The following is a 21,585-nucleotide window of genomic DNA, read 5'->3' as shown; positions in this document are numbered from 1 at the left end:
GGTATGATGCCAGTGCATATATATATAGATGGCTAATTCCACAAGAGAAAATGTAGTTTTAAACTGCGTCCATTCTCACCTTCCTGAAAGTCCTCCTCCTGGAGACAGCATCCTCTCCTTCGCTAAAGACCTCATCGCTCTCTGCTGAGGAGAGGTTGATGGAGGAGCTGGAGGAGGAGGTGGAGGAGGAGTGCAAAATCTTGGAGAGGATTGGATGTGGGGAGGACCACTGATGTGTTGTGGGGCCCTCTACCATCCCTGGCAGACTCTCAGCTTCTTCAGCCTCTGGGGTCTCCCTACTGCCCTCATTCTCCCCCTCCACTGCTGAAACAGGAGATCTCTTCCCCTCCTCATCCTCTTCCTCTTTTGCCTCTATCTCAAAACTCGAGTTTTTACTTCTCCAGTGTTTCCACTCCCTGTTTGTGCCCCCTTGCCTCTCCTCATCATCATGCTCCCTCTCTCTTTCAGTCTCTTCTGCCCGTCTTTTCCCACTCCATTGTGCGCTCTCCCATCCGTCTGGATCAACTTCAAAGCTCCCCCCTAACCTCTCCCTCCTCCTCGTCCTCCATTTCGTCTTCACTTCACCCCTTGCACATCTTGCCTTCAACTCAAAGTCCTCTTTTCTTTCTGTGCCTTGAACCAACTCATTCACGTCCTCCCTCATCATGTCATCATTTCTGAGATTGGGATGATGAGTGATCATATTGTCCTGCTCTCCATCCTCTCCAAGTCCACCTATACACTGACTGTAAGGGGGGAAACTTTTTGTCGACTGGAGTCTGGGTCTGGATCTAACTCTGAGTCTCCCGCAGCTGCTGGAAGGCCCTTCACGGATTGTCAGATTTTGGTACGTCTCATCTGATAGTCCAGCAGTGAAGTCATTATCCATTGTTTGCTTGTTATCTGTTTCCATCTTCATTCCCTCCACGTGGTTGTCATCTGTCACATCCATCTTTGAGTCCACTGTGGAGGGCAGATGGTGTATTTGCTCCATGGGCCCAACATGTGCCTGTACAAAACAAGGAAATGTTTACAAGAGGTGCAGTTTTGAATACGTTCGAGGAAATGAATTTAGCAGTCTAAACACCACTCTAAAACGCTCTTAAAAGGACCCTAACAGAAATATAAAACTATAAATCCTCATATGTCTAACTTACCTTACTGTACCTTACCTGTGTCTTCCACCTGTGATAGAAAGCTCCGTGCCTTTCACCGAGCTACATCCCTCTCTCTTCTCTTCTCCCTGCTGGTGCCATATTTTGCATGCAGTGACGTGAGTAAGTTTCCAAAGCTTCAATCAGCCAACAGAGTCACAGAGCCAAGAGGACATCCAGGAATGACAGATGTGACTGTGTCAGCAGACGAGGAAGGTGTCCTCCCACCACATATGAGTATGTACTTTGTGGGTTAACTGTTTTAGCTCAGTGATTTCTTTTTTTGGAAAAAGTTTTGACCAAAAGACCGATGAACATTTTTAACAGGTTTTATTGCAACAGAATATAGCTTAGAATGGATTTGCAGCCAAGTAACAAACAGTTTGGTTTAAAACTCAATAAATTTAAAGGATATATATTGTGCTTTTTCACTTTTTTCCTCTCCTTCCGTATTCTATAGGTTCTTGTGCATCTAAAAGGTCAAAGTCTGCACCAACAGAAGCTCCTCTCTCCCACAGAAAACACTGCTCCTGAAACGCCTCATCAGTAGTCCTGCCTTTAATTCTGTGACATCACATTATGTCACCATGTCACACATTTGCATAATTCAATAAGAATAAGAATTGATTTAGCACAGCTGCTCTGTTGTTGTTAACGCTGCTGGCCCTGCCGTGTGTGAACTGACCAATCGGAGGAGACTAGGCTTTAAAGAGAACAGAGCTACTCAGACAGAGGGGGAATACAGTGCTGCATCACTGACTGGACAATATGAGAAAACGGATGTGAGTTTTTTTTAGCATTAAAGCATGTAAACCTGTTCTAGTAGCAACTAAAATAAAACTATGAACCTGAAAATGAGTATAATATTTCTCCTTTAAGATATTTTTGTATAGGTAAAAAAGATACACAGGTTGCCTCACATGCTATAATCATAATTTAACATCTTAATCAATTGGTAACAACATTTTAAAGTAACATTTCAGCCAGCATGATAGTTATAACTTGCAAAAGAAACAGCTCCAAAATCGTACATTACACAGCTGAAATAGGAAAACAGGAATCCCAGCCAGTCAGTGTCAGTGTAAACTTATTAATATACTGTATTTCTGTGTATGTACGTCCCAAGTAAACAGACACGCAGAGTGCTAAGATAAACAAATAAGTCATTGTGAAATAAATATTTATATGAATAAATACAGATATTATATATGATGTAACCATGAAAATGTGTAATGTTTTAATAGATTTTTAAAATCATGCATCCTGCATCTGTCAAGGTCCGAGGTTTTAAATTAGTTAGTCTTATGTTGAAAGAGACTCCTCATGTGTCATGCTTTTCTTTACACTTCCTGTCTTTGTATTTTTTCCACCTGTTTTGTGTTCACCCATTTTTAGTTAGTTAGTTAGTCCCTGTGTATTTTGTGTTTACCTCTTTCAGTTGTCCAGTTGTAATTGTCTGTTTCCCAGTCCTGTGTTTACTCCTTGTGTCTTAAATTTGTATGTATTTCCCCCAGTTTTTATTTCACATCTTACCTGTGAATGCTTCATTTCATGATGTTGCTTTTTATTACAAAGTCTATGTCTGTCAATCAAGACAAACAAGACTGAGACAGAACGGCTGTGCAGTTTTTCAGACCAAAGCCAATTACACAAGAGAGTCAATTACAGAAATGTCTCTGCCCTGTTTATTTTGATTGACAGAAAAAAAGATGTGGCATTATTAAATAAAATTGGGGGAAATTGCACCGTGAAATAAAAACTGAATTTGGAAAAGGGAGTTGAAATGAAATGGAATAAAACATGACAAATACAAGAGGTGCAGTAATGTGTTTTAAAAAACTGTTGAATTATTTCACTATTTCAAGGTTGTATTACATATTTTGACTGTATTTATTCATTTGCTTATTTATTTAGTAATCTTGTGTATTCAAGGAATAAAAGAAATCTAAGAAATGACAGTGAGAGATTTGTATAAAGTTTCAGATGAGTCAAGCCCATAAATCAGAGGGTTCTAACATTAAAGCATCAGAGTGGAAGAGCTTGAACGTGGCAACTCAGGTTATCATTCAGTATATTTGTCAGTGGCGTTTGGGAGCTTTCTGAGTCCTCCCTCTACTCTTTCTACCTCTCCATCATTAATGGACTCTGATTGATTTCTTCCACTCTGACCATTCATCTGTCTGTTGTGCACCTCTGTCTCATTTCCATCCAGGCTCACATTTGTTGGGGTTGTCTGCGGGGGACCAGGCGGTTCTGCATCACCTGTCAAGGAATTTATTCTACAGTCAATACATAGTCACTGGTGAAAATAACTTCAGTGTTGAAATTCTTGATGCCTGTGGTTTTGTACTTGCAGAATCTTTTCCGTCCTCTTGCTGGTTGTTGTTCATGTTCGTCCCCTCGGCTGACAGCAACCCATCTGATCGGAGCTGTTAACAACAAGGAAACAAGTGCAGAGAGCTCGTTGAGTCTGAGCTTAATAACACATCAGAGGAATCTTCATACTCACTTACTGTCTGTAGTAACAGGTGTGTCCTCTCACCTGCCCTGGACTCCATTCAACTTTCAACAGTAGCCGCATGTAGCTGAGGATGAAGAGCAGACTGAGGAAGATGAAGTTGCTGGACACACCCACCATGGCTGATATGAGAGGGAAGTTGAACAACAGGTATCTGAAAGAGGGTGGAAAAAGCTGTCATTGTAGCTTTACAGCAATTATGATGGCATATAATGGTAGAAAAGGCTGTACTCCTACTTTATCTGTTTTACTCTTACTTCTATACCAGTCTGTGATTTTCAATCATTTTCTTCAGCAAGCAACAGAATAAAACATCTGAACATGTTGTATTTACTTCTCTGTGGGCTATAAGTGTAGGCGGAGACATACGAAACTAAGTTTTTCCAGTGAAGAAAAAAAAAGAGATCATTCACTCGAGAAAGGAATCCGTACCACACTGTGAAAATCAAAGAAGCGAGAAGCAAGAAGCAGCATGTACTATATGGAAAATAAAAATGGGCCAAGAACAGAACCTGGTGGGACACCACAAGGAAAATAAGATTACCCAGAGCAACAGAAAAAGTTCAGCTGGGGGGTTATGAACATAATAACCTATGAGCCGAGCCCTTGAGCCCTACCTAGATCTCAGTTTCAGGACTCTAGTGGGATCGCTCAACCAGGGGGGTTATTTGATTTGTATATAGCACGGTGTACACATCGGTTTCATGTTGCAGGTATGTGCACCACACTAGTGGCTCTTACCTTAGACCACTGAAATGAGCATGAACGTAGAGATGTGATGAGTAGATCTGAACCTTGTTGGACAGGATCTCAATGACGGCAGTGACGGAGGGGGTGTACTGCACATGGAAAAAAAACATTAGGTAGACTTCAACAAAATACTTACACATGATAAGACATTGCAGTAGTGCAGGACTCACCGGGTCGTCTGTGTAGTCTGAGAAGAGCTCCACATCCAGTGTTTGTTTCTGCTCAGCGGCTCCACTCAGAAAGGCTGGGAGGAACAGCAGTGTTCCCAGGTACCTCAGCAGGTCTGATTGGTATCGCAGAATACCCTGACCACAGCAGGACAACACAGTCACCCTCACAGACACACACCCGTACACTCACATATAGTACACAGTTGTTTTGGGAATGAATCAATCTTTTCTTACAAAAGTTTGATGCCACAACCCCAGACGATGTCTTCAGGGTAGGAAAAAATGCTTGATGATGTCATAGATGCAAAAGTTTAATTTTCTGGATAAGTCAATGATTGGGTTGTGTGCTTACTTTAATGAACACTAACAAAAGATGATCTCAGTGGACTTTACTTTTAACGAGTTCATAATACAAAGTCCTGCGCAATGTTATTAAGTCCAATATAACAGTTATCGTTTAAACTAAAACTTTTTGTGTTGACTCAGTTCGAGGGTCAGTTTTGAAGCTGTGCCCGACAGTGGATTTGATCGGAAGGAATATTGTATTAGGCTGAACAGTATCTATGCAGAGGCAAGAATACATAAGAAAATATTGTATAACTTAATGCAGTCCAATACAAAAACAACACAAAATACAGCCTGAAAAAGTACCATACCAACAGCTCTCTGATATAGTGTTAGGCTTCAAAAGATGTATTTATTAGGACTGTTGCACACATTTGATTTACAATGTATTTGTTTCTGATCACTCAGTGTTTAATAATAAACATAATAATGGTAACCTAAGTCAATGAAGGCATCCCTTACACTTGGAAGATCTTTACTCAGACCATGTGTTTGTATCAGACGTTAGTTGACATGTTCGTCCTGCCATCTCAGTCACCTGAGCACTGAGATCACCTTCTGTTGCAGTAGAGCTCTGCAGCAAGCATAAGCAGCCCTAATCTGGTTCTGACCAGGCTGTGTGATTAAGAGGTTATTGTGCGTCAGCGGTGTACTCACAAAGCGAGAGCTGGAGGCAGACAGCTGTTGTCTTGCCTGAGAAACACACAGCAATGCAGTGAATCAGTGGAGTTTGTGCAAACTAGAAGCATTATCTGATTGAAGCATTATCTTATTGTATGTACACACAAGCTGAACAAAACTTAATGAAACTTACATGGCGAGAAGAGGAGGCAACTTGGCCTCCATCCCGAGAGAAACATGCTGCCCTGATCATAAACATCCCCTGTTCCTGATTGGCTGGAGAATCAGGCATCTCTAGCTGCAGGGAGATCTGATAGGCCTGGCCGAATGTCAGAACCTGAAAGAGCATTTTAAAAAGAATACAGAATCCTTTAGGAGATGAATGTATAACACACAGAGATAGGTACAAATACACACACATTCATACACACATGTTTCTTGTTCCTCATCAGTGAGATGTTGGCCACTGGATAAGTGCACAAAAAAGAAGAGGGGGATTCACAGTCTGTCCTGCAGACATAAACATGAATGACTGAGTGAGGATAAAAGCAAAAAAGAGGGAATCAAACACACAGTAACAGTCATGCTTCATATACACACCTGTAATGATAGTGCACAGGTGTGGAAAAAGCCGCCCTGGGCATGTAGGAGTAGTAGAAGCTCCCATATAAAAAGGCGGCGATCCAGAGGAGCAGGACAACAACAGAGGACAAAACAAAGCTTTGTATAATGGTCTGTCGGATGCGTAAGACCACCGTGACGACAGCATTCTGGAGCTTCAGCAGCGCCTGAGCAATGAGGAGTGACGGCTCTCCAACATCTCCTTGACACAAATTACTCTCTAGATCCATAATACCAGGAACAGCTGCAAAGCCACACAAATAAAACAAACAAACAAACAAACAAAAACAACCCAGGAAGGTAAGGGCAATCACATCAGTAATCAAAAGGACTGTAGCTACTGACTCAGTTTGGCTGAGGCTAGCTCCACAGTGATCCTCGTGAGTACAACGCTTGACTAATACTCTAAAGGTTATCTGGTTGTTGTGTGAAAGAAGATCTATGCCTTGTCTGTTTAATGTCATATCAAACTCAGTGCGGTTAAGGATATTATGATCTCATGGAGCCTCAGACACAAACACCGCTCTCATGCTGCAAAACCACAGAGACCAATCAGAGTCACAAGCAGAGGCCTTTCATATCAGATGACTTCAGTCTGACTGTATTACATGTATTGAGAGGCATGACACCGACTCTGTTTTTTAATGGTATTTACTGATATATCAAAACAGGAAGGGAGTACCAACTTGCTGAACAGACTTACTTCCAGATCAAGAGTTATGCTCGGGTGCAGGGATACTACAGCATTTTAACTCAACATTCAAATCCAAACTTCAAGAAAACAGTGTAGTTAAAACATCCATGTGGTATCCAACAGCAGCATACTTGCAACAGTGTGCTGTCTCGCTATAAAAAACTCACCTCTGCCCAACTCTGAGCTGTTAGGAAATCACTTCTCCTTTCCCTGAAGTCTCTTGGTCCACAGCTTGCCACTGTCCTGGGGAAATGTTATGAACAGAAAACCGCCCCTATAACTTATCCTTAGCTCCTAGAAAGCTGCCATTGGACAGGGTTTAGCCCATCCCATATGAAGAGAGATGCTGCTGCCAACTGGGACAGAGTTCTGAATGTTGAACGTGACTCTGACAACACGGCCGGGGTTATATTTTGTTTTGGCAGTTGTTAAAACTGATCAGTCCATTGTCTTCAATCAAAATGCTGGATGATGGGCAGTCTATATTTTGAGTTAATTCATTTATTGTATTTTTGCACATCCTTTGGCCTAATCCATATTTTATCCATATATATACTTACTGTTATGTGCATTAAATTGCTGAGATTTTCATGTTTTTGTGTCTTTTTCTTTTCTACATTGCTGCTAAATGTGCTCCAAAGCTCTAATTTCCCAACATATCGCTCCTGAATTGTGATGCTGTCCGATGACACCCCCAAATGCCAAACATGTTCACGTGATTGTGAAAAGGTATCTCAATTGTTTATACACGTGTCGTTGCCACAATGCTCCGCTAAAGTAAAATGGACTATTTCAAGAGCTGGTATTACATAAAGACATCTGGATCTTTACACCATGATCCCGCATTGCATTTAGAGAGTCTTCATTTTAAACTTCCAAGAGACTACATCTCCTATTACCTGATGTTATCTTCAAATTCATGTAGCCTTACAAGAATCTAAATAATTTGCCTAAAACAGTGACTTTATGCAGCATTTACTCTGTATCAATTTTACAGTGATTCACCACTACAGCAAGGAAATTATTTTTTGAGTATATATAGTTTTTGAGCACTATTTTAGAAATCTAAAACATTTAAAGTTCCTTCAATAATAGAGGGAAGTGCAGAAATGTCTATGATCTTGACCAGTATACATAAACTAGAGAGTGAATGGATAAGCTGGAGAACATAAACATTGATAGACTTTGGCAGATTTATAAACAAACTATCTTGGTTTGTGACTACTCAGTCGTCATTACTACATTATTACATGAGTACAATATCAAGATGTAATGTAACACAGAGTAAGTAATTTTCAAAATTAGATATGTACTCAATAAACGTTTGGAGAAAGGCATAATAAAACACAAAAGTTTAGAGAAAGGCAGAGAAAAGGTAAGAAAAGTGGGAAAGTAATGTCTCACCAAAGGGGGGAGGCCTCCTCTGGCCGAACAGAAAGAACCCGCCAAAATATCTACGAGCGTAGAAGAAGACGCTCTCGTCCAATCACACGCAGCGACTGGCGCAAACCGGAAGAGGTCCAATTTTACATTTCATTTCGCTTAAACGTTTGGAAAACTGCTGAAAGGTAATGTTTGAGTAATGTTTTACAAATCGCCTTTGTAGTAATTTAACAGCATGTTTGACAATGTTTAAGAGGAACTGATAAATCACGCTAATATGACAAAATATTTTATAAGCGAAGCCGTTTATTTTAGGGAAAGTCTGCACTGGTTTGTGTAAAAGCTCCCACACTTCGGCCTGACAAGGAGTTATTAAAGACTTGACAGCTTCTGATACTGATGTTTATCCACAAAAGCACTTGTTATAGAAGCCTTCAGAATATGATTCATTGTACATATTAACGAACTGTGCCATAATTAAAGTTAGTCAGGTTAACTTACATCAACAGAGAGGGATAACAACCCTTTAGTGACACCTGCAGTTAATAAATAGTGATAACTAGTTTTAGTTGGGGGGGAAAAAAACCCTTCACAGTAAAGGTTGCTGAGGCTGCTTGTTATGTTAAAAGACATTTTTGGTTTAAATGGAATACAAGAGTGTAACTTGTTATCATTTGTGTGTTTTGTCCTCTTCTGTCTTCAGGTTGCAGGATGTCCTGTAACACAAGTGTTACTCGTGTTCAGGTGTCATCTGTGGGCCAGGCACAGAGAGCCACAGTCCACCTGATGCCCTGTGAGATTGAACACGATGGGCCGGCCCAGGTCTCACAATACATCGCTGCCACCACTAAAGACCGCAAACATGGTAAACGCAGAATATGTTTGATGTCTTGTCATTTCTATTGAACCAGTTCATAGAAAACAATGGTGGAGATAAAAACCATCAAACATATCACCAAATGTGGAGTTTCTCCTTTCTTCTCGTAATGTTACAGCTGGAAGGTCAATTCTAAATTTCTCTAAATCTGTCTATACACTGGTGACCATGTTTTAATTGGACAGTCGTGTAAAGATACTGGTTTGAACCATTATATGCTGCTTTCTCTTATAACCACTAGACCCAATATGGGTCTTTTGTCCCAAAGATAAAAGTGTACTGGTATCCAGCTGTTTGACCCATCTGTTTCAAAGATTGTTGTGCTTCTTTAGTTCAGATAGATCCCAGGTCAGGATCGGTGTTTGTTCCACCGCGATCCTCATTATGAGGGAATGGATAAGTTACTTGTCTTTACAAATCAATTTAAGTAGCATTATCATTCCAAATGTATAATCTACAGCTCTTGGTAAGTGATTTAGGATGCCATGATTTAATGAGGAATGGTTTCAAAATCTATCTAGTAGTTAAGGACTTCAACTAGTCACAGATTTAGAAAGGGATATCTCAACATTTCAATATCAATCGTTTAAAGTGGAGGAAAACTGTCTCTTACAACTCTTGTTTATTTTTCCTGTTGCAGAGAAGACAGTGTCTTTCAGAGGGCGTGGGTTGAAGGGGCAGGAGCTCAGCTGTCCACAGGGCTACACTGGCTTAGTGCTGAAAGAGATCGACAAGCCTGGCTCGGACCAAGAGGTAAATATCACTGATGTCACGCTTAAGAAAAATATATGACAAAGCACTGACTGCATGGGGAATACAGGTTGTTACTATGTCTACATGATGCTAAATGTTGTGTGTGTGTCTGTGTCTGTGTCTGTCTGTCTGTCTGTCCAGGACAGGACAGTGAGGTTATCCTCTGTGTTTGACAAGCTGACCTACTGGAACCTGGAGACACCTCCAAACTCTGATGATACAGTTGTGATGGCAATGGATTGGCCAGAGTTGGCTGAGGCAGTGAGTCTTTTTTTTTTTTTTACAGCTGACTTTAAAAAGCCTGGTTTAATCATTATGTAGGCTATAGTTAATGGCGAGGTCCTTTATTTACAGTAATATGTAACCTTTAAGCACAAGCATGTCTCAAAGGACTAAGTAAAAAAAGAAAGTATTTCAAGTCTTTAACTTGTTTTTTGAGCGATGAGTGGCTTGTCTCATTAAGCAGGATTAGTAAAGTTATTGGGATGAAGTCTTCTTTATCCACATTTTTACTTAACAAATTTTAATTAGTAAATTTGTAATGTCCTTGTAAACTGATTTTTGTTGTGATGAATAAACCTAGTCTGATTTACTTACAATAATTTTCATATAAAAAACAACAACACATGTCTCTGTCATGTAAGCTGTTAAAATTAATTCTACAGCCTATTACCTTTGTGTCCTACCACATGCTCACCACCTGCAGAAGTAGATAAACAATATGGTTAAAATAAAAAATGTATTTCTGGGTTGAAGAAATTTCTGTTGGAACAGTTGTCCTTTTTATTGTTTTTCCTCAGTTTAACAAATACTGTCAAATTGACAGAAACAGCTGCATTTACAACAATATTTCATCCGAATATCATTAAAATACAAGGACACAGAGGCAGATACATTTGATGTAGATGGATGCTGATATTTTCTCTCTTTACAGATCCACGGGCCAGTAGATGACTGAAGACAGAGGTGGCAGGTTGGCATCACCCCATCGTGTTAGGAATGAAATGTACAGTTTGCTGGTTACTGGCTACAGACATGAGAAGATTTAAGAAATGCTGACCAGGTCAAGTGTTACTGTGGCAGAGCAATCAATCACAGATGTAATGTTTATATTTTTGTATATGTTCTTTTTGTAGTGAAATAAAAAAAAAAAGATAAAATTGACTGGCCAGTGCATTGTGTGATATCACTGAAACAATACAATATTTACTTACACATTGTTTCTACTGAACAGTGTTTATTCACAAGGTGACATTGAGCTTTTTGCACACTAGCTACCATGAAGCCCTCTAAGGAATCACTGACTCTGTGAACCTATGAATATCTGTGTAAAACTCTTAGGTTTGTATGTAACTACCAATACTAGTCCATTTTCATTGTACAGAGACTGTAAAACCTGGTGCAGGACAACAAATTCAAAGTGTCAAAAAAGTCATTCAGGCACATTTAAAGTTTCAATTTAAACATTTAAAGAGACGGCAGAATTACTGTAGGTGTCAAAGTGTGCTCAAACTGTATATTCTGTCATACTACAGGAGAAACACTACAGAAGGAAAGCTCACATGGCCAGTAAGAAAAGCCAAACACATTAAGGGTGAATCCCCAAACGTATTCACTCCTCCACTGCTATCCTACCAGGGGATATAGGCTGGAAACTGAACAATACACCAGTTTCCTATTCCTAAACTATTAATTGACCCCGAATGTCAAGCAAGGTGCATGAAATTAGTCGCAAAATCACAAGTTTGGACAAGACAGCCACAGTGCAAAGCGATCTGACTGAATTTACAGAAGACTACTGGACAGCCACTGGAAATGCATGAAATGGTTCGTCAGGTAAAAACTTCTGGAGCAGAAAATTGTTGGGCCACAATCTTGTTAATGTAAGATATTGTCCTGTCTTTCTAACGCAGAGGAGAAATTAAGCACCTTTCTTCAGCATTTAAAGAATGTCATTAGTTTGTATAGCTGCCACTCTGATATTACTCTTGAGTCAGCTGGCCCATTAAGCAATCCTCAAGATTTCTTGCTTAAAAGAAAAAAAGGAAGGACAAAGAAGATAAACAAACAAGGCAAAAGAAAGGCCATTTGGCACAGTTGATTTCCTACTTCACTGGATAAACATCTGTGTACATCTGCTGTTGATTAAGTGGCCTCATCAAAACTGATGCACTATCTGACTGTAATTTTAAAATGTGTGCAGGTATTTCCTTCTAAGTCAACAGTTGGTTTCATCCACTAAATAAAACACAGACAGTACAATTCTACTACAGTTACAGACAAACTTTGCGGGCTAAAAGCCACACGCTAAAAAGGCAGTCGTACACATTACATTTCATGTAACTGATAAAAAAATACAACAGCTTTCCCTTATTACTGTTTTGAGTAGCAAACACCAGCTGTGGGATGTCACACAAGTCTTTGAGAGATTTTTGTACATCTTGTGACTCTTGTGAAAAAATACAAACAAAACCGTAAAAGAGTAGCACAATGTCATAAAATCAATTTTAAATATAAACATCGATTAAAATCAATCAGTTCTAGTGAGACAATGGTCATACATGAACATAAAGGGTGTGATGAATGAGCTCTTATATCACTGCCACACCGCTGGTGTTTACTCTGAATGTGTGCCTGTATGAGTTATCGTATTTCTGTACTTATAGGCATAAATGTCCTCAGTATAATAGAAAGCCAGGGTGTATTCAGGGTGTTTACAAATATAAAAATATTTAGATTTTTTTTTTAAAAATTGAGCCAGAAGGTTTCAATTGAGAGGTGTCATCTAGTGGAAACTGTGCCACTTTCTTTTTAAATAGGTGCCAACAGAGTCAAAGTTACTTGTTGAGAGGGCTTTATACAAAACTTTGGTCATTTGATTAGTGAGAATGCAAAGGATGCAAAAGCCTGAGGTTAGTAGCTGTTGTGTTTAATGCTGAAAAAGAAAATGAATATATAAATAAAATCAGTTAAATGTTTTGGATGACTGAAATGAAGACCATGAATTGAGGCCTGATATTTCTTAATCTGAATTTTGACAGTTTAAGATGGAAAATTATTCAAAGTGAGTACATTTCATCCTTATTATTTATTGTCATAACAGCTCTAATAGTTTTGAGTTGATTTTTTTAAAGAAAAAATGCAAACATCCTCTGGTAACAGTTTCTACTTTACCAGTTCCTTTAGTCTCTTTTGATAGCAAACTAAATATTTTTTAGTTTCGAACTGTTGGTCAGACATGACAGGACATTTGGAGGTGATTTGGGTGATTTTTAAAAACTAATTGATTAATCCAGAAAATAATCATTTGTCGCAGCCCCACCTGATTTAGGTTTAAAGGCAGAATTAGAGTTAGGATATCAAGTTGTGTATAAGTATAGAAATACCACAGTGTGTCTGTTTGAATGCTAGCTCAGAGAAGGTGGTGGTGGTGGTGGTGGTTGTTGTTGTTGTTGTTGTGGTGGTTGTGTTGGCAGGGACGGCTCCATGTCTGACTTGCTGCGTTTGGCCGGCAGCGTGTGGTCATGAGCTTTGCGAATGTGTCGGTACAGGTCGCCTGATTGTGTGTAGCTCCGGTAGCAGTAGCGACACTCGTACGGACGTTCACGTGTGTGTACAATGGCATGGCGCCTTAGTGTGTATGTACATGAGAAAGTCTTTCCACAGACTCCACATGTGGGAACATCCTCCACAATGTTCCCCATAGAGTCCTGAAAGTCCTGAAAGTAGGCAGGGTGGTCTGAATGATGCTGAGCTGCAGATGAAGGAATGAGAGAGGCGGTGAAGGAGGAAGTGTCCTGGGAGGAAGGCCCAGCACCGGAGGAGGAGGAGGAGGGAGAGAGAGGGAAGGAGTAGTCATTTGAATGGCTTTTGAATGACATTTGTAGGAGATCCTGTTGGTGGGAGGAGAGAAACTGAGGGTCGTTCAGCTCCTCTTCTTGCATGTCATCCCCAAACTCATCGTCTACTTCCATTACTGGTTCCCCCTCCCTGCTTTCCTCTCTCTCCTCCTCTAACTCCTCGTCCGATATAACAATGGCCTCCACTTTGACTTTCACATTCTCTCCATCATTGTCATCTGTCCTCACATGGCCCATAGCTCTCATATCCCTCTCAGGTCTCTTAATGGTTTGGGTTTCAGAAATGTGGAAGTTCAAGCTTTGGCGTTGGAGTGACACAGCACTCTGGATTCGAATCTGGGGAGTTGCACGCTGTGGAGGCGAGTTTGTCGGGTTTGTTTCTAAGTTTGACACTAGTGATGATGATTGGATTAACATGACCATCTGTTGTCCTCCACTTGATGTACCTCTGTGGCCAGTCTCTGAGGGTTTCCTTACAGAGTCATGATGGGGGCTGGGGGAAAGGCTGGACCCTGACTGGGACTGAGCAACCGCTGATGGACCAGAAGCCTGGCTCACTGGCACCATGGAGGAAGAAGAGGAGGGCTGCTGGTTACTGCTGTGGCTGGTGAACAACAGAAACAAAAGAGGATGTTCTGTAAACAACCGTTTCTTAACAACAAATTGTAAAAATGTCCATCAGTACATGGAGAAACAACCCAGTGTACATAGAGAAGAGTGCACTTAAACTAAAGGTGTCAAACTACACTTTCATCTAAATATTGGGCATAATTTTCACTTTTATTTTGCTTACTTTCTATGATGTTTTTGTGGGGGAATTAGATCGGACAATATACACTGAAAGTTGATTTAAAAAAATGTCTTTAATATCTCCAGTCAGAACAGATTATTGTTGCAAATCAAAGAACAGGACTGATTGAGGATTGATTAAAAGCTATACCCATCTGGATTTATCTAAAAACTGATCCTCCAGAAAAAGTACTATCTTGGGATGCATATCAGTATTGTTAAATACAATTATATACAGACCTACATGATATCAGTTTAGACTTGGAATTTAAGATATTATATTGCTGTTCATCGCATGAGAGTTCCTGGATATAGATGCCAAATGTCAGCTGGCTTTAATAATAAACAATAAATAGGCTAAGGAATTATAAATAATAAAAAAAACACTTGATTCAAAAGGCAGAATTTATGAGAGCATCTCACATGAGCTGTATGGTTAATAACAAAAAGTTAACTCAATGAGCTTGTTATGTTTTCTTATTTTTTAAATGTATTGTACTTTTTGAATGGAGTTTCTGATTGTGATTCGCATGCTCTTTCAACTTCTTTTCTGCTTTTATTCTGCTTTGAACTTTAAACTTTAAATGAACCGATTCTTACTGTTTTTTTATTTGTTTTTGTCCTATTTTAACTTAACAGTAACTCAACATCATTGTAAATGAGTGCAACTTCAATGGTTCGATTTTAAATAACGGCTTAAATATTATATTATATTATATTCTAATATTCAGAGTAAACTGTTGTTTTTGGAGTGTTCCTATTTTTTTCAAGTTAGAACAGTCTAGAAATTCCCAACCGACCCATACCTGTATGTCTCAGTGGTGCTGCAAGGGCTGCAGAGTACCGACCCCTCTCCATGACCTCCAGCCCTCAACCTGGTGTAACCTCCTGATGTAAGGGCAGACGGGCCCACCATGAGGCCCTGCACCAGCTCTCCACCTGGGGGCAGAGGAGGGGCGTCCATGCCTGGCTGCGTGGTGTCAGCAAGGTCAGGGCTCAAAGGAGTCTGAACTCGTGTCTCTGATGACCCCCTACCAGTCCTCCGCTCACACTCCAACGGACTCCTCTCTGCTGAAACTGACACTGAGGAAAGTGGCGCTGCCATGGCGACAAGATTCGAGTGATCTCCTGCCATGGCCACCGCAGGCTCAGCTCCACCATCACCCCCACCCTCCCTTCCTGTCTCTATTGCCCTCCTCGCCCCACCACTCTCTTCAGAGCGAGTACTGTCTGCCTCAGCCAGAGGCCCTCGTCTCTGCAGTCGTCTTTTACACACTCTCACCACCTCGTTCATGTGCAGAAAGCTTGCAGCAGCCAATATGTCCTCCACTGGTGGAGCCTCATCCAGCCGCAGCACCCCTTCATAGACAAAGTCCAAGAGCATGCCAAATGCAGCAGCCGTGACAATGTCGCTGTCGAGTGTGACGGAGCTGCTGGTGCCATTTCCACCACTAATCCCTGGAGAGTCTGAGTAGAACATGTGGAAAAAAGGCGAGCAGGAGGCCAAAACAGCCCTGTGAGCCAGGAAACGGGATGAGCCGACCAGGACAGTGCAGTCACAGAGGAAGCCCCGCTGGCGCTGGGAGCACAGAGCTGACAGCAGCTGCTGGGAATGCTGGGGGAACTCCATCACCTGAGCAGCAGAGACAGATTAAAATGAGAGAAAACGGGGACAGAAAGAGACAATGCTGATGTCACTGCACTGTCATATTCAGCTGCAAAAAGTATGAGTGGTTTTGTTGTCAGTTCTCTATGATTTGTTTAGAAAGTAACAGCTAGCTCAAATGTAACATTCAGTCATCTCACATACCACTAAAGGCATAAAACCAAGCAGATAGTTTTGGCTGCACCTGCTGGTTCTTTTCTTAAAAGAAGAAACAGTCCTCCTGAAAACTGTGTAAAATGAGGTGTGTGGATTATACTTATTTCCACTGAAAGGGCCCATTTGAGAGCACTTTCACTTTTCTTGCACACTGTGCCACTTAACCATGTTTTATCTTCTAAAGAAGCATCTAAGAGGGCTCTTTTGTGGCATCTTTACAAACATGGGGGCACATTAATGCTTCGCTAAAGTAAGGAAAGATCAACATCTTAAACAAGCAATAAAATGAACACGTAACTACTTAAAAGAAAAAGATTTTAGGACACAATGTTGTCCTTTTTTTAAAGCATGGTGGGACACTCAAGGAACCTGAAAAAGAAGGAAGGGTCATTACGTCACCGAATCTTGCTTTGGTGCCAGACTGTGGTGACAGCTCTATTGAAGTCAATGGGAGCTGCATGGGGAAACACACCAGAACCAAACAAACCTACGTTGTACGACTTCTGATGACGAAATGCCTCCAGCACCTCCAACACAATTCAGAGAGTAAGTTAACCACCGAACTTTTTCCCAATGACTGGCTGATAATATTGTGATCAAACAGGGCCAGTCAGACTGATTTCCGCTGATGAGACGATGCAATTACACAGTAAACAGGAGCCTTTCCTACACAAAGTGGAGGAACAAACAATGTGTCGATAACAAAATCCATTGTCAACCTTCTCTCCGAAGTGTGTACTTTAATTTTGTTGAGGCATTTCTTCATCAGAAGTCATACGACCTATACATGGTGTGTTTCTTCATGCATCATCCAATGGACTTCAATACAGCTGTCACCACAGTCTGGCACCAAAGCAAAATTCAGTGTCTTTATTAGGTTCCTTGGGCGGACTCAGGATGTTTCGGGCACAGGGGTCAATCAAATAAAAAGAGGGCACTTTATCATGTTTTCTCCACGGGAAGCGCACATTGTAGGGCACTTTAACATTTTTTGTTCCCTGGACGTGCACCCTGGAGGGCACTTTATCATGTTTTCTCCACTGGACGTGCACCCTGGAGGGCACTTTATCATGTTTTCTCCACTGGAAGGGCACCCTAGAGGGCACTTTATCATGTTTTGTTGCCTGGACGTGCACCGTGGAGGGCACTTTATCATGTTTTCTCCATACGAAGGGCACCCTAGAGGGCTCTTAATCACATTTTCTCCACTGGAAGCGCATCCTGGGAGGCACTTCATTACGTTTTCTCCATTGGAAGGGCACCCTAGAGGGCACTTTATCATGTTTTATCCACCATAAGGACATCAAAAGGCACATTCATGCTTAGCCGAGTTAAGGAAAAATTAGCATCTTAAAACAGCAATAACATAAACATGTAACAACTTAGAAGGAAAATATTTTAGGACACAAGCTGTACAGTACCAGGGATACGGGTTCCTTCAGATAATTAATTTCTGCAGTTCCAGCAGTACTTTAAAACTCATTTATCTGTAAGTATTCACGCCGTGTTTACTCCAGGAAATGTATTTTCTAGTTGAGAGTCGTCCGTTAACGTTACGTTTCCATGGTGACGTGCCTTTCTGTCAACTAGCAGTTTCGTGTCGGAGCTAAACCACAATTTGAAACGCCAACTTTATGCAAAGAAAGCCAAGAACACGTGGCTAAAGTAGAAATAAACTTGTCAAACAGCATGCCATATGTAATACAGACGACCCAAATGACGAGGCTGCCTGTCAAGAAAAACAGGCAGCCACAGCTCAACTATGCTAACACTGATTAGCCGAGTTAGCTCAGCCTCTGTGTAAAATCCCATCATCGGCAGCTCTCCGGGTTTTCTGTGTGGACACATGAGCACGAGTTGTAAGTTACCCGGAAACAGCCAGCATCGACTCCGAGTTAAACCCTCCCGTTTTTCTTGGGTACGATGAAAATGTTCCTACCTCCAGCTGCTGTCCGAGAGGTGTTTTCTTTCAGGACACAATGCTGCTTTTCCTCTGTGGTGTCTGTCAGTGTACCGCAGCCCGGCGGGCGGCCACAGCGCCCCCTTCAGGCTGACAGCAGAAACAAACAGGAAGTGAGGAAGCAGCACGGCTGTCCCATGAATACAGCAGCCATGGTGTGTTGACAGGAATCTGAACATTAATGTGTAGCTTTTGGTAAAAAAAAATTGAAGCTACTAGAATTGATGGCGCAGTACAGTGACAGAGGAGGACGAGGAGGCAGAGGAGGGAGAGGAAGGAGAGGAAATCGTGGTGGAGAGGTGAGGGGGTATAGTAGCCCCTATAAATTGGGATATTACCCAATGTCTTTAATATTCCAGAGACTGGTTTCTGATTAATAACACCTCTGTATTAAGTTTCAGTTGATCTATGTGAATTGTTAGGTATGGTAAAGTCAAGTTGCTATATTTAAACCAGAGCTATTATTAGAGCTGAATCTCTCTCTCTCTCTCTCTCTGTCTCTCTCTCTCTGTCTCTCTCTCTCTCTCTCTCTCTCTCTCTCTCTCTCTCTCTCTCTGTGTGTGTGTTATGAGTAATGCCCTCTCCCCTACCAGGACAGAGATGTCCGCCTGTCTAAGTCCATGTCTTATGCTCTTCGTCATGGAGCCAGCCAGATGGGTCTTCAAATGGGTACAGGTGAGCAGTCCAGTGTAAGCAACACAAAGTGTCCCTTCACTGGTTAAACAAAGTAAACTTTGTTTTCGTGCCATACCGTACCAGCTTCTTTCCTTAGGCTGTGAGATTTCTTAATTCATCCTAAACACTAAAAATAATTTTACTCTCATGACTTATCCAACCAAGATAAGTCAACATCTGACTTGTTGACAGGCATTAAGAATAATCATGATAATCAGACAGAACTAGCCATCTTCTCGCTGATGGTCTCGTTTGCTTATGTCGGTCATATAGAGGCATCTGTATTATAAACTGAGACTGTTTTATAAACACTCAAAAGTTCCTTTCAGTATGTGTAAATACTGAGTACTTCTTCTGTCACTGTACAAAGGCTACCTTTAAATGTAGCAACTAATTTTTGCTCACTCAACAGGTGTTTAAAAACAAATCTACCCTGAGTATGTGACATGACATGATGTGACATTCTTGCTATAAATTAACCTTGTTACTGTTAGTTTGAGTTCTTTCTTTCTGCGTCATTCATAATACCAACATCTGTATTCTCTAACCAAAACAACTCTTATCCTCATAGATGGCTTTCTGTTCGTGGAGGAACTCCTGACTCACCCACAGTTCCGCTCATACTCACTGGAAGATGTCGAAAGAGTCGTGGCCACAAATGACAAGCAGCGCTTTAAGCTTCGCTCCCACCCGGAGGACGGCCGCCTGCAGATTCGAGCCAGTCAGGGCCATTCATTACAGGTAAATCTCAGATAAAGGCCACTCTGAAAAGACACATGTGGAAACCTGTGGCACTGAGAAGGGAATATTTAATTTGGTTGCAGACCAGCATGCCAGAATGTTATAAAATCAGTGTCAGTATGTATAAAATTTACACCAAAATTGGGAAACTCAGATGCTCAATCTGTGTCTCTTATAAGCGTGAGAGAGTGTGAGTGAATTAAAGACATTTTATAGTATAAACTATACTGCAGATTCACTTTCTTCTGGTGGAAAATTAACTCTATGAGATCCCACAATAGCTCAAAACTCACTCCATGCTGTTCCACTGAGTGCATACAAATATAATAAAACAATTTACGCCTTCGAAATATCACTTTGAAGCTAATTTTCAGGTGACATATGCTGTTAGTCCTCTGACAATCAGTTACAATGAAAATGTAATTTTTTTGATCTAACATAAGAGTAATTAGTGTCAGGTGGAGATAGAGAAAGACACTGGGGTATAACACCAAGGCTGGTGCTAAAATAGATCTTCAGCGTTGATTATGCTATTTTATTCCCTCCTGATTCATTGACAGATGCATTCATGCCTTGGATTTTAATACTGCCTCCTGGTTCTCTACCTATCTTCCCCTGACAGAAGTTAAATGTTGCTTCTCACAAGTAGTGAAGCAACAAAATTGTCATTCTACTCAGGTTAGCTTGTCACTGTGTGTTAGATTTTAATCCAGAAACCTCCAGTGTACCCCCCAGTTTAAATGCTGTGTTAATACCGGTTGCATCGCTGTGGCCAGGTAACGGATTTAGAGATGAAACCGGTCCTGGCTGGTTCTCCAGACTGCCCTGCTGAGGCCATTCATGGCTCTTACCTCCGCAACTGGAGCTCCATCCAGCAGCAGGGCCTGAACCGCATGAAGAGGACACACATCCACCTGGCACCGGGCCTGCCAGGGGAGGATGGTGTCATCAGTGGTGAGATGAGTGTGTATGTGTCAGAAGAGATGCCAGCTGAACATTTAGACAAAGAGGTTCTACAGTGTGATTCATTTCCCCACCAGGTATGAGGAGAGACTGTGATTTAGCCGTGTATATCGATGTCCCCAAAGCTCTCGCTGGTAAGTTTAGCCACTGATGACTCAATACGCTCAATTCAATCTATATGTTTAGGCTACACACTCTCTTACATGTGTTTTGTTTGTGCATACAACTGAACAGACGGTATCGAGTTCTTCTGGTCAGAAAACGGTGTGCTGCTGACTGCAGGCAACGCAGAGGGAAAACTTCCCCCTAAATACTTCAGCCGAGCCTTGAGACTGAGACCTACAAGTAAGAAACATTAATTAAATCTAGAATCTGCTCTTTTAAAACTTAAATTTGCTTGTCCACTGATGTCACGTCTGTCCTGTGTTTCAGGGAGCATCCTGCCACTACAGTAACAGCAGAGGACACTGTTCTGTCATTGGTCATAGCGAGACTCGTCTGACTGTGCTAGCATCCCAGGATTGGTTGATGCTTACCTCAGTTCCCTTGGTAACACTTGTTGTTTGGCAGGAGCATCCTAGGGAGGCGATTGTGGTCAGCAATAGGAGAATCCATTCAGACATGCCATTATTGAAAGGGTCGCATACTTTATTTTTATACGACAACTCAACCATCTTATGCTAGCAAATGTCACTTTTTATTTATGAGCACAGTGGCTTTGTTTTGTCTATTGCACTGTTACTGCTAAATAAACTATGGCACACATTGACTGCCAAGAAAATTTCACCAAGCAGTCGTAAAACACTGCTGACACCAGGAAGGCCTTTAAATGGAGGAACCATTGGAGACATATTGTGTGTGTGTGGTTGAGTCTGGGAAAAGCGGAGGA

General features: G+C 41.3%; 4 protein-coding genes across 5 annotated transcripts; 2 read left to right on the top strand and 2 right to left on the bottom strand.

Moving 5' to 3' along the window:
* Positions 1–1,476: 1,476 nt before the first annotated feature.
* Positions 1,477–6,417, bottom strand: LOC141013571 (seipin-like). Its single transcript, XM_073487331.1, has 9 exons — positions 6,159–6,417; positions 5,990–6,068; positions 5,752–5,895; positions 5,595–5,630; positions 4,593–4,727; positions 4,414–4,511; positions 3,697–3,826; positions 3,505–3,583; positions 1,477–3,416 (listed from the first exon to the last, which is right to left on the bottom strand). The coding sequence occupies exons 1-9, from the start codon at positions 6,407–6,409 to the stop codon at positions 3,217–3,219; spliced, it is 1,152 nt and encodes a 383-aa protein (XP_073343432.1). The 5' UTR covers positions 6,410–6,417; the 3' UTR covers positions 1,477–3,216.
* Positions 6,418–8,376: 1,959 nt separating this feature from the next.
* On the top strand, positions 8,377–11,050 carry rnaseh2c (ribonuclease H2, subunit C). The gene is made up of 5 exons (XM_073487493.1): positions 8,377–8,441; positions 8,960–9,121; positions 9,774–9,886; positions 10,028–10,147; positions 10,821–11,050. The coding sequence occupies exons 2-5, from the start codon at positions 8,968–8,970 to the stop codon at positions 10,842–10,844; spliced, it is 411 nt and encodes a 136-aa protein (XP_073343594.1). The 5' UTR covers positions 8,377–8,441; positions 8,960–8,967; the 3' UTR covers positions 10,845–11,050.
* On the bottom strand, positions 10,637–18,366 carry zbtb3 (zinc finger and BTB domain containing 3). Of its 2 annotated transcripts, none has more exons than XM_073487491.1 (3): positions 18,297–18,366; positions 15,342–16,168; positions 10,637–14,350 (listed from the first exon to the last, which is right to left on the bottom strand). In XM_073487491.1, the coding sequence occupies exons 2-3, from the start codon at positions 16,163–16,165 to the stop codon at positions 13,294–13,296; spliced, it is 1,881 nt and encodes a 626-aa protein (XP_073343592.1). In that variant the 5' UTR covers positions 16,166–16,168; positions 18,297–18,366; the 3' UTR covers positions 10,637–13,293. The 2 variants fall into 2 exon arrangements, with proteins under 2 accessions (XP_073343592.1, XP_073343593.1); XM_073487492.1 differs by lacking the exon at positions 18,297–18,366 and adding an exon at positions 18,226–18,282.
* A 95-nt stretch (positions 18,367–18,461) lies between these two features.
* Positions 18,462–21,482, top strand: trpt1 (tRNA phosphotransferase 1). Its single transcript, XM_073486435.1, has 7 exons — positions 18,462–18,616; positions 18,911–18,992; positions 19,564–19,733; positions 20,510–20,687; positions 20,774–20,830; positions 20,931–21,041; positions 21,129–21,482. The coding sequence occupies exons 1-7, from the start codon at positions 18,542–18,544 to the stop codon at positions 21,149–21,151; spliced, it is 696 nt and encodes a 231-aa protein (XP_073342536.1). The 5' UTR covers positions 18,462–18,541; the 3' UTR covers positions 21,152–21,482.
* Positions 21,483–21,585: the final 103 nt, after the last annotated feature.

The sequence above is a fragment of the Pagrus major genome, chromosome 18 (assembly GCF_040436345.1).
Source record: "Pagrus major chromosome 18, Pma_NU_1.0".
NCBI lineage: Eukaryota > Metazoa > Chordata > Actinopteri > Spariformes > Sparidae > Pagrus > Pagrus major.
This window is presented reverse-complemented; position numbering and strand designations above follow the sequence as displayed.

Coding starts and splice junctions, on each gene's coding strand:
- rnaseh2c (XM_073487493.1), top strand. CDS start 8,968: ATGTCCTGTAACACAAGTGTTACTCGTGTTCAGGTGTCATCTGTGGGC. Junction 9,887..10,027: donor AGCCTGGCTCGGACCAAGAG/GTAAATATCACT, acceptor CTGTCTGTCCAG/GACAGGACAGTGAGGTTATC. Junction 10,148..10,820: donor GGCCAGAGTTGGCTGAGGCA/GTGAGTCTTTTT, acceptor CTCTCTTTACAG/ATCCACGGGCCAGTAGATGA.
- trpt1 (XM_073486435.1), top strand. CDS start 18,542: ATGGCGCAGTACAGTGACAGAGGAGGACGAGGAGGCAGAGGAGGGAGA. Junction 18,993..19,563: donor GGGTCTTCAAATGGGTACAG/GTGAGCAGTCCA, acceptor TTATCCTCATAG/ATGGCTTTCTGTTCGTGGAG. Junction 20,831..20,930: donor TGTCCCCAAAGCTCTCGCTG/GTAAGTTTAGCC, acceptor ACAACTGAACAG/ACGGTATCGAGTTCTTCTGG.
- LOC141013571 (XM_073487331.1), bottom strand. CDS start 6,409: ATGGATCTAGAGAGTAATTTGTGTCAAGGAGATGTTGGAGAGCCGTCA. Junction 5,896..5,989: donor TGATGAGGAACAAGAAACAT/GTGTGTATGAAT, acceptor ATGCTCTTTCAG/GTTCTGACATTCGGCCAGGC. Junction 3,417..3,504: donor GGACGGAAAAGATTCTGCAA/GTACAAAACCAC, acceptor ATTCCTTGACAG/GTGATGCAGAACCGCCTGGT.
- zbtb3 (XM_073487491.1), bottom strand. CDS start 16,165: ATGGAGTTCCCCCAGCATTCCCAGCAGCTGCTGTCAGCTCTGTGCTCC. Junction 14,351..15,341: donor AGCACCACTGAGACATACAG/GTATGGGTCGGT, acceptor GTTGTTCACCAG/CCACAGCAGTAACCAGCAGC.